Source organism: Ranitomeya imitator, chromosome 6 (genome assembly GCF_032444005.1).
Source record: "Ranitomeya imitator isolate aRanImi1 chromosome 6, aRanImi1.pri, whole genome shotgun sequence".
Taxonomy (NCBI): Eukaryota; Metazoa; Chordata; class Amphibia; order Anura; family Dendrobatidae; genus Ranitomeya; species Ranitomeya imitator.
This window is the reverse complement of record NC_091287.1, coordinates 126,997,538-127,015,456: the sequence shown is the minus strand read 5'-3', so window position 1 is coordinate 127,015,456 and position 17,919 is coordinate 126,997,538. Positions and strand designations below refer to the sequence as shown.

The 17,919-nt window shown below is 40.9% G+C and overlaps 1 protein-coding gene across 2 annotated transcripts in view; it reads left to right on the top strand.

Annotated features, from left to right (window-relative positions):
* Positions 1 to 17,919, top strand: part of MRPL3 (mitochondrial ribosomal protein L3) — a 104,859-nt gene that overhangs the window by 59,608 nt on the left and 27,332 nt on the right. The window contains exons 7-9 of one of the 2 annotated variants that reach the window (XR_011314001.1): positions 7,491 to 7,599; positions 15,427 to 15,533; positions 15,619 to 15,696. Coding sequence is in view for 1 of the 2 variants with exons in the window: in XM_069730082.1 (XP_069586183.1) it covers positions 7,491 to 7,599; positions 15,427 to 15,504; positions 15,619 to 15,696 (265 nt within the window). In the remaining variant the exon portion in view is untranslated. The remainder of the gene's footprint in view (positions 1 to 7,490; positions 7,600 to 15,426; positions 15,534 to 15,618; positions 15,697 to 17,919) is intronic. The other variant, XM_069730082.1, reaches the window with a different exon arrangement.

Here is a 17,919-nt window from a genome sequence, read left to right as displayed (position 1 = left end):
ACCAACGCTGTTGAGAAATGTTAACATTTACCAAGACTTCACAGGTAAAAGTCCAATTTTACTTTTCATTTTGAGCTTTTACCGACGGCCTTCGTGAATGTCCAGATTGACCGGTAAATCCTAGGTTTTACCGTCCTTCTAACTTTTACAGTAACAAATACATGCATTTCTCCAGGGAGCCTGATAAACCTATCTCTTGGGAGAAGTGATGTAGAAAGAACTTGACTATAATTGATTGGACTTTTCTCTTCTGTTATGTTGGATCCTTTTTTTTCTTTTTCTTTTTTCAAATTTGACATTCTTTTTAAGTAACACATCATGTATTCATACCCAGATTTTTTCAAAGCATCAGATAAATTGACCAAAATATATTCTGTATACCTATTTGATTTGTGAAGCTCCTGAATTATACACTAGCCATGAAACTAACATTTATGACTTATTCTGCTATTGATAATACTGTAAAATGTTTTTTTTTGTTGGAAAAAAAAAAAACACAAAAAAACAACCTTATGGCTTAGGTAGCCGTCCTTGCAATTAGTCGAGCACAGATCGCAATGCATGGACTGGCCGCAGAACCTTGCTCTCAATTCTCATAGGCATTAAAAAGTGACCTCCACTTCACACAACAGTGTGATTTGGCAGGTCAGAACTTCAGTACCATGGTGCCTGTCGTCGCCACATAATATGGGACATTCTGAGACGTTGTGCCTGTTCCAAACTAAGCTGTAAATTTCAAATTTGTGCACGGGAGAGCCACTCTCATACATTAACCCCTTAGTGCCAATTTTGTACTTAATGACCAAGCAAATTTTTACAATTGTGACCACTGTCACTTTTTGAGGTTATAACTAGTGATGAGCGAATATACTCGTTACTCGAGATTTCCCGAGCACGCTCGGGTGTCCTCTGAGTATTTTTTTTAGTGCTCGGAAATTTAGTTCTTATTGCCACATCTGAATGATTTACATCTGTTAGCCTGCATAAGTACATGTGGGGGTTGCCTGGTTGCTAGGGAATCCCCACATGTAATCAAGCTGGCTAGCAGATGTAAATCATTCAGCTGCGGCAATAAAAGCTAAATTTCCGAGCACTAAAAAATACTTAGAGGACACCCGACCGTGCTCGGGAAATCTCGAGAAACGTGTATATTCGCTCATCACTAGTTATAACTCGGGAACGCTTCAATCGATCCCACTAATTCTGAAATTGTTTTTTTGTGACATTTTGTACTTCATGTTAGTGGTAACATTTCTTCGATATGACTTGCGTTTATGAAAAAAATGGACATTTGGCAAAAATTTTCAAAATTTTGCAATTTTCAAACTTTTAATTTTTGTGCCCTTAAATAAGTCATATCACACAAAATAGTTAATAAATAGCATTTCCCACATGTCTACTTTACATCACCACAATATTGGAAACATTAATTTTTTTTTTTTGTTAGGATGTTATGAGGTTCAAAAATTGACCAGCGATTTTCTAATTTTTCCAATAAAATTTGCAAAAACATTTTTTTTTTTTTTTAGGGACCACCTCACATTTGAAGTCAGTTTGGGGGGGTCAGTATGATAGAAAATACCCAAAAGTGACACTCAAGGTGCTCAAAGCCACAATCAAGAAGTTTATTAACCCTTCAGATGCTTCACGAGAACTAAAGCAATGTGGAAGGAAAAAATGAACATTTTACTTTTTTCACCAAAAATTTACTTTAGACCCAAACTTTATTATCACAATGGTACCAAGAAAAAAATGGACCACAAAATTGTTGTGCAATTTCTCCAGAGTACACCGATGCCCCGTATGTGGGGAGAAAGCCACTGTTAGGGCGCATGGCGGGGCTCAGAAGGGAGGGAGCACGGTTTTAACTTTTTGAATACAAAATTGGCTGGAATTAATGGCGGGCGCCTTGTCGGGTTTGGAGACCCTGTGATGTGCCTAAACAGTGGAAACACCTGAATTCTAACTCCAATCCCAAAACAGCCCTAACCCTAGCTCTAACCCTAATCTTGCCCCAACCCTAACCAAAATAGAAATTTTTATTTTTGCCTAACTAAGAAGGTGATAAGGGAGGGGGGGGGGTTGATTTACTGTGTTTTTTATTTTGAACACTGTGGTAGGGTCTATCACAGTGATCAAAATGAACTACCGTATGTACTCGAGTATAAGCCGACCCGAGTATAAGCCGACCCCCCTAATTTTGCCACCAGAAACTGGGAAAACTTATTGACACAAATACAAGCCTAGGGTGGAAAATGCAGCAGCTATGGGTAAATTTCAAAAATACAAATAGATACCAATAAAAGTGAAATTGATTGAGACATCAGTAGGTTAAATGTTTTTGAATGTCCATATTGAATCAGGAGCCCCATATAATGCTGCATACAGTTCATGATGGGCCCCATAATATGCTCCATATTAAAATATGCCTCATATAATGCTGCATAAAAGGTTAATGATGGGCCCCATAAGATGCGCCATAGAATATTATGCCCCATGTAATGCTGCACAAAGGTTGATGGGCCCCATAAGATGATCCATAGAATATTATTCCCCATATAATGCTGCTCAAAGGTTGATTGCTCCATAAGATGCTCCTTAGAATAATATGCCCCATATGCTGCTGTCGCGATTTGAAAAGAAAACTGGCATGCTCGCCTTTCGTTGCTGGGAGCCAGATGCCTGTGTCACCGCTGGCTCAGGCCCTCAGCACTTGATATTCACCTGTTCCATCACCGCGCTCTGCTGTGTCTTCCGGGTCTCTGCAGTGACTGTTCAGGCAGAGGGCGCTCACTAACCTCGTCATTGAGGACATGTAGGTCTTGAGAAGCTGCATAAAATGATACCTTGATATCTGCGATCCAATGTTACCGTATGTTTTTCTTATATGTAAATGAGCTGTTAAGATATATGGGCCAAATAATAAACTGCATAAGAATCCATATCCAGAGCTTATTTTTATTAAAAGGGCAAGTTACCAATGTGAGACAAGTAACTAAGGCTGCTTTCACACTAGCGTCGGCATGCCGACCCGCTTTGTGAAAATAATGCCCGACGTGGGCAGCGGAAGCAGTCTTACGACGCTTCCGCTGCCCCATTGTAAGGTCCGGGGAGGAGGGGCGGAGTTTCGGCTGCACATGCACGGTCGGAAATGGCGAACACGACGCGCAAAAAAAGTTACATGTAACTTTTTTTGTGCCGACGGTGCGCCAAAACACGACGCAACCGTCGCACGATGGTTGCGACGTGTGGCCATACGTCGCAATGCGTCGCTAATGTTAGTCTATGGGGAAAAAATGCATCCTGCAGACAACTTTGCAGGATGCGTTTTTTCTCCTAAACGACGCATTGACGTATTGCAAAAAACGCTAGTGTGAAAGTAGCCTAACACAGAACAACAGAACTGACCTTTGTTTCATTGCAAACTCATTTTTGCAGCTCTCACATGTCTACTTTATTGCAACAATATTGTAACACTGTCTGCCTGTCAGATGGAGTCTGAACCTGAGAGGAACCTGCAGATGTCAGCTATAGTCACACCGCTCTGCAGTGAGATCAGGAGAGCGGCTATTACTAAGGATGAGCAGACCTGTGGAAATTCGGGTTCTGGTACCTGACCTGAACTTTATTCCAAAGTTCAGTTGTACCCGACCCCAAACCCCATTGAAAACAATGGGGACCTGAACTTTTGAGTTTTTTTGTTCTCCCTTCCTCCCAGAACTCCAAACATGGCAACTGACTTCCATGAGAAATCCGTGCTCTAGCCATTGGACATCACACTGGTAAACACGTTTAAATAAGCTCTGGGGTCAAATTCTCAGGGAGATCTACACTGCTCAAAAAATTAAAGGGAATACTGAAATACCACATCCTAGAGATCACTGATTGAAGTATTCCAGTTGCAAATCTTTATTTATTGCGTAGTAGATTGTATATTCATAACGCTGCCTGTTAACAGGTCACTGATCCCTCAGCGACCTGCCCCTTAGTTAACATAATGAATATTATATATGCAAACTACGATCGCCGATAGCTGCTACTGCGCATGCGCCGGCGGCACCATCTTGGAGAAAAATTTTTTTCTTCTCCAAGATTTCGCCGCCAGCGCTTGCACAGTAGCAGCTATCGGATCACCTCTATGTACACCGATAGCTGCTACTGCACAGGCGTGGCGGGTGCCATTTTCAAGTGGAATTATTTATTTTTTTGAATATCAGGATAAATCTAAAGCATAATAATTATAAACACTGTACACATGAAATTATGCTGCAGTGCAGGTGCCACAGCCGGCGCTTGCCTGCAGAAGTTTTAATTATTTTTTTTTTTTAGTATGTATATAGAATATTCATTATGTTAACTAGGGGGCAGGTCACTGAGGGATCAGTGACCTGTCAGCAGTCTTCAGTATGAATTGATTTCATCAACCCAGGTATCATTTTAATCAGTATAATGACGCCAAACAGACACTGTCTATAGGTTACTGAGCACAATCCTGATGACAGGTTCCCTTTAAGAGAAGCACACCAATTAGTCAATTTAGTAGCATGTATGCAGCTAATCTTATTTTTATCGGTATGACAATACAAAAGTATAATAACGATTAAAATGCCAATAGGCTATATTTACAAAACGAGGTGTGCCCACAATGGAGAAAACACTTGTCCTCATCTACCAAAGTAACAGCAATAAATAGGATATTTAGAATAGTACACGAACACATCAGCATCAGTAGAAATGTTCTGACATCATGAAGTGATAGTTATGATATGAATAGGACAATATCAAAGTCTAATAACCACGAATAAAAATAATTACCTTAAAGGGACACTGTCACCTGAATTTGGAGGGAACAATCTTCAGCCATGGAGGCGGGGTTTTGGGGTTTTTGATTCACCCTTTCCTTACCCGCTGGCTGCAATATTGGATTGAAGTTCATTCTCTGTCCTCCGTAGTACATGCCTGTACAAGACAATTTTGCCTTGCGCAGGCATGTACTATGGAGGACAGAGAATGAACTTCAATCCAATATTGCAGCCAGCGGGTAAGGAAAGGGTGAATCAAACACCTAAAAACCCCGCCTCCATGGCTGAAGAGTGTTCCCTCCAAATTCAGGTGACAGTGTCCCTTTAAATAGCTGTTCCACAGAAAATAAGGAATAATAGAAAATGAGCGAATGCCAGTGAAACCTAACCAGCAGTTCAAATGAGCGTAAAGATTTTGAAAATAAATGACAGTGTGAAAACCAAAGAACCTGTGACGTAGGCGATAATAAGATGAGGAAATGAGGACCCCATGTGTATCGCTACCAAAACTGTGGCTTCCCCATCCATGCAAAACTGGAGAGAACACAGACATGAAAAACAGATACCCAAATGAGGTGTTAAGGGTTTTGGAAAGCTGGGAAACCGTGGTTCCTGCCATACTGGTTGTCATTGAAGTTTTTGAAAAATGGGTTAAGGAGGGTTTGGGGTTTTCATATTTTTTTTTTTAGACTTTGAATCTTTGTAGTAATCTGTGTTAGTGCATATATGAATTCTGCCAAGAACCAAAACTTATCGCATGTTTATCATACAATAAAGGAACATGGCCACAGAGAGATAATTTGGTTTGCTTTCTCACCCACTTCCAGATGATCTGTGTGTGCCATTATATAATGAGCACTTTCTCTGCTTAGGTTGGCATCATCAGGTGAGCGCTCCCAGTGGGCATCATGCCTGCTAAAATACATCCATATATTTACCGAAGCAGCAGTAAAGATCCTTGGCCACGGAGTGCCCTAATTGGCATTGTACTGCTGTTCAGCACTGTTCCATTTCGGTACAGGCTTCAGAACAAAGCAGATCCATTCAACGCATTTGTAATGTTACAGTGAACAATGAAATGCTGCATGCTGTGACACTGACCTAATTTATGGCACCTGATGCCAGCTTATGTGCACCCGAGAATCATTCCGATTTTCTGATTACCGAGTTATTGGCACATCAGACAGAGCAGTTGTTTGTAAATGGTTACTAATAAACGGACACCACCTCTTGGGACAGTTTCCTTCCAGCCAGTTGTAGTTTCTTCCACAGAAGGAATGTTTAACAGTGGTAAATATTGAAAAGCAAAACTAGGAAAAAATCTCAAGCTCTAGTATAAGTATCGCTGCAACTTTACCATAGATGCACTCTCCCAACCACTTTACTTAAACGTTATGACATTTTTCTTCTTTTTGCATTGCATTTTTTTTTTTTTTTAAGGGTGGAGTGATGTCTTAAAAAAAAAAAGCTACAATTCTGGCATTTGATTTCATGTCTCTTTACTGTATTTAGATTTTAATAGACCAAAGACGCAACACTTTTTTTTCAGTCCAGCAATGTATCACGTTGTGGTCTGCATGCTACAATATTCTCTGCTGCAGATCTACTAGTTCTCTGATTGCTGAGCTCTTTTTAGCCCCGCCCCCACCGCTGATTCACGGCTTTCTGCCTATCCACAATACACACAGAAAGCTGGCAATCCGTGATTGGTAGGCGCAGGGTTAAATAGAATATGGTAGACTACATTCCAGCAGGTTTACAAGTCCACTAGTGATGCACTGTTTTCTCAGCAGTAGATTATTAAAACTACAACAAGCAGCCCAGTAAGCGACGCATCGCTGGAATCAGGGTATTTGTACATTATGCTGCTGTCAGATTAGGTGTCAAAAACCTGGTGACAGAATTCCTTAAATTTTTTTTATATATATATTTTTAACATTGTTGTTATTTTTTTTTTTTTTACTTTATTTTTAGTCAACTTAGGGGACTGAAATGTTTGATTGTCTGATTGCTTATACGGCATGTACCATACCACTGAGCTTCACAACAGTACCAAGATGACACTGGCAGGATCCTTTACTAGGTCCCTGGCTGCCATGGCAATTCATTTGTGCACCACAATCGTGTCATTGGACCAGGCTGATGTACTGTAGCGCATCAGCAACGATTCCATTTATATGCCGCTGTCATTGGTTGACAGTGGCATTTAAATTGTTAAAAGCTCAGGAGCTGTGTGTTCTGTCACACGTTGGCTGTGTAACATAGCCTGCATCTACCGCTTGTATAGGTAGCTCAACTCCTTAACCCCATCCACACACTCTAACCGCCGCTCATGTACGTGTACCGTACGTCATTTTGTGCTAAGATTAAGAGCCAAGCGTTTCTCTCATTTATTTCATCATCGTATTCCAAAAACCTTTTTTATTTCTCCCATTTTTTTAGGACTTTTTTTTTTTTTTACTACAGAAATTATATTTCTGAGGTACATAACAGAATAATTTTTGCTAACTAATTTTGGCGTGAATTGGGATAAACTGCACTGTATACTTTTTGTCATCTACGTCCAGAACAATTTAGCAACACTGTCATTAATCTCCAATATATAGTAACTAACATGTTATGGTTACGAATTTTTGTTTTTCTAACACATTACCAGAAAATTACTTTCTTGGTTTCCTTTTCTTTCAGAATTGGTAAAGGATTTCAAGGAGTCATGAAGAGATGGGGATTTAAAGGCCAGCCAGCATCTCATGGACAGACCAAAACACATCGTAGGCCTGGAGCTATTGCTGGTGGTGTAAGTCAGTAAATAATTTTCATGGTGTATGGGGGATAACAGCATTTTATTCTTCACATGTTAAAGAGGTATTCTGGGGAGTTACAGTGCCGGCAAAAAAAATCTTTACAAGTTCAATGAAACCCCAAAATCTTAATATTCAAGTGGATTCAAGTGTTTTATTGTGGATTTTTTATTACAATTAGTATTTTGTCATGTCACCCTTACATTTTATCACCATCTGCAGTCGCTTAGTCATGGATTCAGCACCCCACACCATCACACTGTCAGGGTGTTTAACAGTCTTAACTGTATATTTTGTCTCATACCGTGACACGGTGCTCAGACGACGCACGACCTTTGAGCCTCCCCTGACCAGCCTGAAAGTTCTCTCATCACTAAACATCACTTTCTTCCACCCTTCCGATGTCCAATCTTGATATTTTTTACAAAAGGCAAGCCTTTTTTTCTTCATTGCTGCTGTGAGCAGGGGCTTCTTTGCGCACGGCAACTTGGTAGACCCAGGTCCTTCTGCAGGCGGTGATGAATTGTCCAAGTTGCGATGTTCTGGAGGAGCATAGGGGACTTGTTTTTTAGTTCAACGGCAGTTATAGAAGGATGTGACATCACTTCACGCTTCAGAAGCTTATCAGTCCTTGGTGAAGTCTTCTTAGGTGCGCCAGAGCCTGATTTTCTCTGCGGTACCATCCCAGGAGGCAATGATGCCGCCGACCGCTTCAGTTGATAAATTGCTTCTCTTGACACTCCCAGATCTCTAGCTACAGCAATCACCGAATCCCCCTTCTCGAGCAGAGTCAAGGCACGGGATTTCTCTTCCATTTCTTCCATTTTAAGCTTCTTTCGACCCATTGTGGGAGATAATAAAAAACTGAGGGAGATAATAAAAGACCGCCTAATAGCAAAACTGGCTGGGCTGCACATAACAACATAACAACCAATCATAGTGCAGCTTTCGCTTAACCAGAGAAGTGAAAACTGAGCGTTGATTGGTTGATATTTGCAATAAAGCCAGCTTTAATATTAGACAGTTTTTTATTATCTCCCCCATTGTGTACACTTTTAAAAAGTGAAATTATGATGTGGATTTTACATGTAAAGTTTTTTTTTTTTGCTGCACAAGTGTAAAGATTTTTCTTGCCGGTACTGTCCTTGTCATCATAAACTATAAAGATGAGTCAAGGGGTTCAAGAGAGGCCTGGATGTCTTCCTGGAACGTAACAATATTGTATCTTAGTTATTAGGTTCTTTAGAAGGACATAGATCTGGGGATTTATTCTGATGGATTGTAGGCTGAACTGGATGGACAAATGTCTTTTTTCGTCCTTGCTAACTATGTTACTTTTGGCAGTGTGGACAGGTGCCAATTCCTGCTAGAGAATGAAATTTCCAATTCCAAAAAGCTTGTCAGCAGAGGGAAGCATAAGTGCTCTAAAATTTCCTGGTAGATGGCTGTGCTGACTTTGGTCTTGATAAAACACAGTGGACCTGCACCAACAGATGACATGACTCCCCAGACCATCACTGATTGTGGAAACTTCACACTAGACCTTGGAAATCAATGTCCCAGGGTCTGGAGGAGGAGTGGAGAGATGGGCAATCCAAGCTGCTTAAGGTCTAGTGTGAATTTTTAACAATCAGTGATGGTTTTATGTTGCTATGTTATCTGCTGGTGTAGATACACTGTGTTTTATCAAGACCAAAGTCAGCCAGGAAATTTTAGCGCACTTCATGCTCCCCTCTGCTGACAAGCTTTTTGGAGATGGAAATTTAATTCTCCAGCAGGACTTGGCACCTGTCCACATTGCCAAAAGTACCAATACCTGTTTTAAAAAACAACAGTATCACTGTGCTTGATTAGCCAGCAAACTCACCTGACCTTAACCCCATTGAGAATCTATGGGGTATTGTCAAGAGGAAGATGAGAGACACCAAACCCAACAATGCAGATGAGCTGAAGGCTACTATCAAAGCAACCTGGGCTTCCATAACACCTCAGCAGTGCCACAGGCTGATCGCCTCCATACCACACTGCATTGATGCAGTAATTGATGCCAAAGGAGCCCCAACCAAGTACTGAGTGCTTTTACTGAACATACATTTCAGTAGGCCAACATTTGGGATTTTACAATCATGTTTTCAAGCTGGTGTTATAAAGTATTCTAATTTACTGAGATAATGACATTTGAGTTTTCATTAGCTGTAAGCCATAATCATCAACATTAACAAAAATAAACACTTGAAATACATCACTCTGTATGTAATGACTGTCTAAAATGAGTTTCACTTTTTGTATTGAAGAACTGAAATAAATACTTTTTGATGATATTCTAATTTTGTGACATGCACTTATATTCTTCTTTAGATATGCCCCCTACTAGCCATTTGATATACATTTTTTTAGCAAGTGTTTAAGTTCCGTGTTCATCCATACTGGTCTCTTTAAATGCTTCCATTTCTTCCTTCTTTTCCCGATGATTACTGATTGTGCAATGAGAATTTCATTTAGCAAAATCTCCCATCTTTCTGGGACATTTCTGTCCTTTAGAACTTCCAGCCAATGGACCTTTCATCCCCTCTGAGTTCATAAAAATTTGCTTTTCCGAAGTCCAACCTTAAAATCTTCCTCCTCGCAGGTCTTCCTTCGCATGTAATCCAAAATTCGAGGATTGCGTGATCGCTGCCTCCTAAATTCCCAGCCACCTTTTACTTCCACTTCCATTTCCTCCTTGTTGATAAGCATTAGGTCCACGATGGCAAATCGTCTTGTTTTCTTTTCTACCTTTTGAAAGAGAAAGATCCTAGGAATCAACTGAGAGCATGCTGCCCCATTGATAATTAAAACATAAACCGTTTCATTATAAAACGTGCAAATTTTATTGACATAATTCCAAAAAATAGTAAAATTACAACTAAGACTGATGATGAGGATAGGGTAAATGACTAAAAGACACATCTATAAGGAGACACATTCATGAACACGTAAAGGTGCAAAAAGGTGCAGCACGTGGAGCAAGTACTCCACTTGGTGGGGCAAAAATACTAATATAGGAGCTACTAAAGTAAAGGATGCTATGTCAACCATAAGCTAAGTAGCAAAAAGGTCCATCCATGTAACTCCATCAAATCACTACTGCCCCCACCCAAATTGCACTAACCCATAAAATGCAACAAGGGGTCTTATATATCGAAAGCACACGTATTGTCTAATTACCGCCTTGATCACATGGCGCATGGGGGTGGATCAAACCGTCGGCACCGCGTCTCTTTCGGCAATCAAAACGGCGTGCAGAGAGGGAGAAAATGTTCCCATGACGTCATACAGTCTGCGCGTCGCTCTCAAGATGCCTTTGGAGGCACGGCCTGATCGGGGATCCACTGCGCACGCGCACTACTATCGCGGCCATTTTGGACAAGGGAACAAGTAGTGGCAATAGAAATACAGGTAACGTATGTAAAAAACATTACAAATATAGCATATCGAACGGCATTCTTTGCTAGACATGCATAACATAGCTCTTCAGCTCTTTTGAAAGAGAAAGTTGGCAATGAGAGAAGATAAGAATTTTCTGGACCCATTATTTTTACCTGAGAGAGATTCTCAACAAATATCTCGATAGTTAAAAATCTCCCATGATGATTATTATTATTAATATAGCGCCATTTATTCCATGGCGCTTTACGTGTGAGGAGGGATATACATAATTAAAACAAGTACAATAATCTTAAACAATACAAGTCACGACTGGTACAGGAGGAGAGAGGACCCTGCCCGCGAGGGCTCACAATCTACAAGGGATGGGTGAGGATACAGTAGGTGAGGGTAGAATTGGTCGTGCAGTGGTTTGGTCGATCGGTGGTTACTGCAGGTTGTAGGCTTGTCGGAAGAGGTGGGCCGATCACTATGTCGTAATTTCTTTTTAGTACAATAGACGTCTTATGTAAAAATAGTTTGTCCATATCTTCAGTCTCTCCAAGTGGCCTATAGTAAACACCGTCAATACTGTCTTTTCTGTTCGTCTTGTGCTCTTGCCCAAATAGTTTTAGCAGAGCTACCATTCTCTGAGATTTACTTTCCTAACATATAGTGTAACACCTACTCCCTTCTTGTTAAGCCTGTTTCTTAAAAATAAGTTGAAGTCTTCAAGGTTTGTCTTCCAATCATATGTATCATCCCATCAAGTTTCAGTGGTGCCTAAGACATCATATCGCTTTTCCTGTGTGAGCAGCTCCAATTCTCCTTGTTCATTTCCCGTTCTCTGTTCATTTGTATAGACACATTTTAGTTTGTAGTCTGTTTCTCTTGTTTCTCTATTTTCATTCAGAATTTGTCGGTGTCCTTTATGTCCGCTTCTAATAGTGGGGTTGCCAGTGGAATTCATCAGCTGCATACTTTTTCCTGGCCTTATATTTCCCATACCATATTGCTCTAATTTAACCCCTTAACGACCGCCGCCGATACGCCTTTTAACGACAGCAGTTAAGGGTACTTAAACCACTGCGCCGTTAATTAACGGCACTGTGGAAAAAGTGTATAGCGCCCCCCCAGAGTCGGAATTTCTCTGGGGTCTCGGTTGCCAGGGGTAGCCGAGACCCCAGAGAACATGATTCGGATCGGTTTTTACCGGCCCCCGGGTTGTGATCGCCGGTAAATGACCGTTTACCGGCGGCTGCAAAGAAAAACAAACCGCTATTTCCCATTTAATTTCTCTGTCCTCCGATGTGATCGCACATCAGAGGACAGGGAAATGGGTTCCCCGATACTCACCCGTCTGCCCCGATGCTCCACGTGGCTCCCGATGGGTGCCACCATCTTTTTCCGGGAAAAAAATGGCGGGCACATGCGCAGATCTTTGGGGTCTCGGCTGCCGGGGGTAGCAGAGACCCAAAAGAACATGATCAGGGTTGGTTTTTACCGATCCTTGTTTTGTGATCGCCGGTAAATAACCATTTACCGGCGGGCGACAGCAAAAAGAAAAAAAAAAACGGCGTGTCATTCGATGTCCTCTGATGTGATCGCACATCAGAGTACAGAGAAATAGGGGGATTCGGGGACCCTGTCATACTTACCGGTGTCCCTGGGTCCTCCTGGTCCCCTCCTGGCCGCCGGCTTCCTCCAGTGCGCCCGCCGTGATGTGCCGGCCGGCAGAGGAAGATTCTTCCACTTGTTTTATTTTGGTCACTGTGATAGGATCTCAGTGACCAAATCACAGTGATTAAAATAAAAAAAAATTGTAAATAACTCCCTCCTTAATCACCCCCTTAGTTAGGAAAAAACGATAAAATAACAAAAAAAGGATGTATTTCTATTTTCCGGTTAGGGTTGGGGCTAAAGTTAGGGTTAGGGCTTGGGTTGGGGCTAAAGTTAGGGTTAGGGCTTGGGTTGGGGCTAAAGTTAGGGTTAGAGTTTGGATTAGGGTGGGTATTGGGGTTAAGGTTGGGATTAGGGTTAGGTTTGGGATTAGGGTTAGGGTTGAGATTATGATTAGGTGTGTGTTGGGCTTAGGGATTTGGTTAGGGGTGTTTTCGGGTTAGGGTTTTGATAAGGGTTATGGATTGTTGGGTTATGGATTGTTGTTGATTAGTGTTAGGGGTGTGTTGGGGTTACGGTTGGAGTTAAAATTGGGGGGGTTTCCACTTTTTAGGTACATCAGGGGGTCTCCAAACGCGACAGCCAATTTTGCGTTCAAAAAGTCAATTGGTGCTCCCTCTCTTCTGAGCTCTGCCGTGCGCCCAAACAGTGGTTTACCCAAACATAGGGGGCATCAGCGTACTCAGGACTGATTGGACAACAACTTTTGGGGTCCAATTTCTCCTGTTGCCCTTGCAAAAATTAAAAAACAATTGGGGGCTAAAAAAATCATTTTTGTGAGAAAAAAATATATATATTTTCACGACTTTGCATTATAAACTTCTGTGAAGCACTAGGGGGTTCAAAGTGCTCACCACACATCTAGAGAAGTTCCTTCGGGGGTCTAGTTTCCAAAATGGGGTCACTTTTGGGGGGTTTCTACTATTTAGTTACATCAGGGGCTCTGCAAACGCAACATAACGCCCGCAGACCAATCCATCAAAGTCTGCATTTTAAAACGTCACTACTTCCCTTCCGAGCCCCGATGTGTGCCAAAACAGTGGTCCCCCCCCACATATAGGGTATCAGCATACTCAGGACAAACTGGACAACAAATTTTGAGGTCCAATTTCTCCTTTTACCCTTGAGAAAATAACAAATTGCGAGCTAAAAATCATTTTTGAGGGAAAAAAAGGATTTTTTATTTTCACGGCTCTGCATTATAAAGTTCTGTGAAGCAGCTGGGGGTTTAAAGTGCTCACCACACATCGAGACAAGTTCCTTAAGGGGTCTAGTTTCCAAAAATGCTGTCACTTGTGGGCGGTTTCCACTGTTTAGGCACATCAGGGGCTCTCCAAACGCGACATGGCGTCCGATCTCAATTCCAGCCAATTCTGCATTGAAAAAGTCAAACAGCGCTCCTTCTCTTCCAAGCCCTGCCGTGCACCCAAACAGTGGTTTACCCCCACATATGGGGTATCTGTGTATTCAGGAGAAATTGCACAACACATTTTGGTGTTCATTTTCTCTTTTTACACTTGTGAAAATAAAAAAATTGGTTCTGAAGTAAAATGTTTGCGAAAAAAAGTTAAATGTTCATTTTTTTTCCTTCCACATTGTTTCAGTTGCTGTGAAGCACGACAAGGGTTAATAAACTTCTTGAATGTGGTTTTGAGCACCTTGAGGTGTGTAGTTTTTAGAATGGCGTCAAGTTTGGGTATTTTCTGTCATTTACACCCCTCAAAGTGACTTTAAATGTGAGAGATGGTCCCTAAAAAAAATGGTTTTGTAAATTTTGTTGTAAAAATGAGAAATAGCTAGTCAACTTATAACACTTATAACTTCCTAGCAAAAAGAAATGTTTCCAAAATTGTGCTTATGTAAAGTAGACATGTGGGAAATGTTATTTATTAACTGTTTTGTGTGACATATCTCTCTGATTTAAGGGCATAAAAATTCAAAGTTTGAAAATTGCAAAATTTTTAAAATTTTCGCCATATTTCCATATTTTTCCATAAATAATCGCAAGTAATATCGAAGAAATGTTACCACTATCATGAAGTATAAAATGTCATGAAAAAACAATCTCAGAATCAGCGGGATCCGTTAAAGCTTTCCAAAGTTATAACCTCATAAAATGTCAGTGGTCAGAATTGTAAAAATTGGCTCTGTCACTAAGGGGTAAAAGTTTTGCCGACGAGTCTATTGTCTCTCCATGTAGGTAGTGTGACATAAGAAGACTTGCAGGCCATGCAGTGCTCCTCTGGAAATTTAAATATGCAAATGGACTCTTCAGAGAGTAATGAAACTCTAGTGCCACCTATTGGAAGTAGCAATCCGACAAGTCAATTTAAAGCATTTAGCTAGCTTTGCCACATGACTTAGGTTAAAAAGCCAGACCAGAAACCCCACTTGGGTACAAATGTTTTGGGGTGTTTGCCCTTCATCAATGCAAAGAAAGGAGGTCTGACTTAGAGTCCCTGTCAGAGAACTCTTACCTAGCTGAGTACTGTCTCTCCTTATTTTATAACATTTGTGTAACATAGTTAGCCTTCTTCAGTTTAATTTATAAGAAAATAAGTTGGATTGATACCAGTGATGCACGCATTCATGGGACAGTGACAATTTTATCAACTTATCACGTTTGCTAGCTGCTTCATAATTTTAGTAGTGAAGAACCATCAATACAAACTTTCTTTAAACTTGATTTTTGAAGAATTTCCTAAGTGAATGCATTCGTGTTTTTTTTTTTTCAACAGGATCCAGCTCGTGTGTTCCCAGGTACAAAAATGCCTGGTCCATTGGGAAACTTCTACAGGACTTCTTATGGACTTAAGGTCAATTGTTTTCTCGTTGAGATTTCTTGGTCAGTTTTAACAAAATGTCTTATTTGTAAATGCCACTTTTTTCATTTTCCATCAAAATATGTGTATTGTTGTTCTGTTAATTAGGTGTGGAGAGTGAATACGAAACACAACATCATATACGTCAATGGTTCTGTCCCTGGGCATACAAATTGTTTAGTTAAGGTAAGATTTAATGTTTTCTTGTTTCAATGACATGTTGGAAATGTGCCTTTTTTATTTCAGAGAATGATAGTTATTGTAGTTACGTATTTTTTAACAGTATGATTGCAACCCTTTGCTTCAAACACAAGTCATTGTTTTTACCTGTGAAGTCCATTATTTGTTACATAACATTACAGTTTTATTTGAAGAACTTTCAAGATTATTAATTTGAAAAGGAGCTGATTTTCAGTACCCAGAGCAGGGGTGTGACTAGATCTTGTAACAGCTGATCGGTAAGGTTGCTGGGTGTCAGACCCTTACCATCTTATTTTTTAATTATCTAGCCTATGGGTAAGTAATCAATATAATGGTACTGGGCCAACCCCATTAAGGGATGCTTCCAGAGATGCTGGCTACATGTCCATTAGATGTTGAAAATTGATGGCAGCAGATTCTTGTTTCTCTCTCGGCGCATTCTAAAATTAATTATAACAAATAAGAAGCTCTCCTATGTTTATCAATACATATTGTGTTGCATGCCCAAGCCAAATGGAAGGACTGGTCAAGCTTGTACTTGGGGGTTGACATCCTAAATTTTACTGTTCTTTTATGGAAAGGTACTTCTTTTATTGCTTATGGTCTGCATATACTGTGGAAATGCCTTGTCATTTTTGACTAGTTTACATTGCTTACTATTTAAAAGACACTTTAACACGTATCCTTGTATATGTTTAGTGTATATGTTATCTATTACGCTTTAGATGTGTACACCAACCACAATATAGGCACAACTTTACCTTACAGTAAACTAGACCACATTTGCAATCAAAGATCTTAGCAACTGTGAAGATTAAAAAAAATAGTGTTGACCATTTGAGTATATGTTCATTCATTTCTTGGACTTTGTCCCCTTGTGTTCTGTTGTGGAATGGGACTTCTTTTTTTTTTTTTGCTTCACTCAGGACAGCTCCGGCTTTGATGAAACATGTCTTTTCACAATAGAAAAAAACCTGGCTATTCACTGCTTACAAAGGTCTGTTCAGTGAATAGTCTGTGACCTGGTTCCCTCTATTAACTGGCAATTTCCTTGCTAAAACTCTCTTTAACTAAAGTTCTTCTCAGCAATTCTGTTTCCATGTATATGGTTTTGCTGAGGGCAGACCTCATTGCATTTTTCAAGGACTGTATAAATGCTTGCTTTGTATTTTTTAAGAAATCGGATGCACACATGGTATTCAATTAAAAAATGAAAATAGGATAAAAAATGGCTTTCAAGTTAATAATTTTATATTGTTTAACGCACGTCACTAACTATGTAGTAAGGGTCACTGTCATTAGCTGAAATGCCCACTGTAAGCCGGTCTCGTTTGTGGTCTCATGTTTAAAGGGAACCTGTCACCCCGTTTTTGAAAGATGAGATATAAATAGTGTGAAATAGGGGCAGAGCTGGGCTTTACATTAGTGTCCTTTTGGTGCCTTTATTCCCCCGGGATGCTGCTGAAATACCTTTGTGAAGTGTCCGTTTTGTCCTGTCAGTCAAGTTGGTCAGGTCGAATGGGCGTTGTAAAATAGCGGTTCCTCCCCCACCTCATGCGATTCCCTGCGAAGTTTAGTTCCGCCGTTGGCGTTATGTTTAGCGCTTGCGCAGTGAATTTGCCTCCGGCAATCTGTGGGCAAAGCATAATTGACATCATTGCGCATGCGCGGGCCTTCACTTTAGCCGGGGTGCCCCGGAAGTTGTCATATCGGCAAAGTGTTATTCTGGATGCCGTATCTCATCCCACACTGCGAGCGTAAGTTTTGTGCCAAGATCGCTCGCCTGCCTTACGCTCGCAGTGTGGGATGAGATACGGCATCCAGAATAACACTTTGCCGATATGACAACTTCCGGGGCACCCCGGCTAAAGTGAAGGCCCGCGCATGCGCAATGATGTCAATTATGCTTTGCCCACAGATTGCCGGAGGCAAATTCACTGCGCAAGCGCTAAACATAACGCCAACGGCGGAACTAAACTTCGCAGGGAATCGCATGAGGTGGGGGAGGAACCGCTATTTTACAACGCCCATTCGACCTGACCAACTTGACTGACAGGACAAAACGGACACTTCACAAAGGTATTTCAGCAGCATCCCGGGGGAATAAAGGCACCAAAAGGACACTAATGTAAAGCCCAGCTCTGCCCCTATTTCACACTATTTATATCTCATCTTTCAAAAACGGGGTGACAGGTTCCCTTTAAGCTC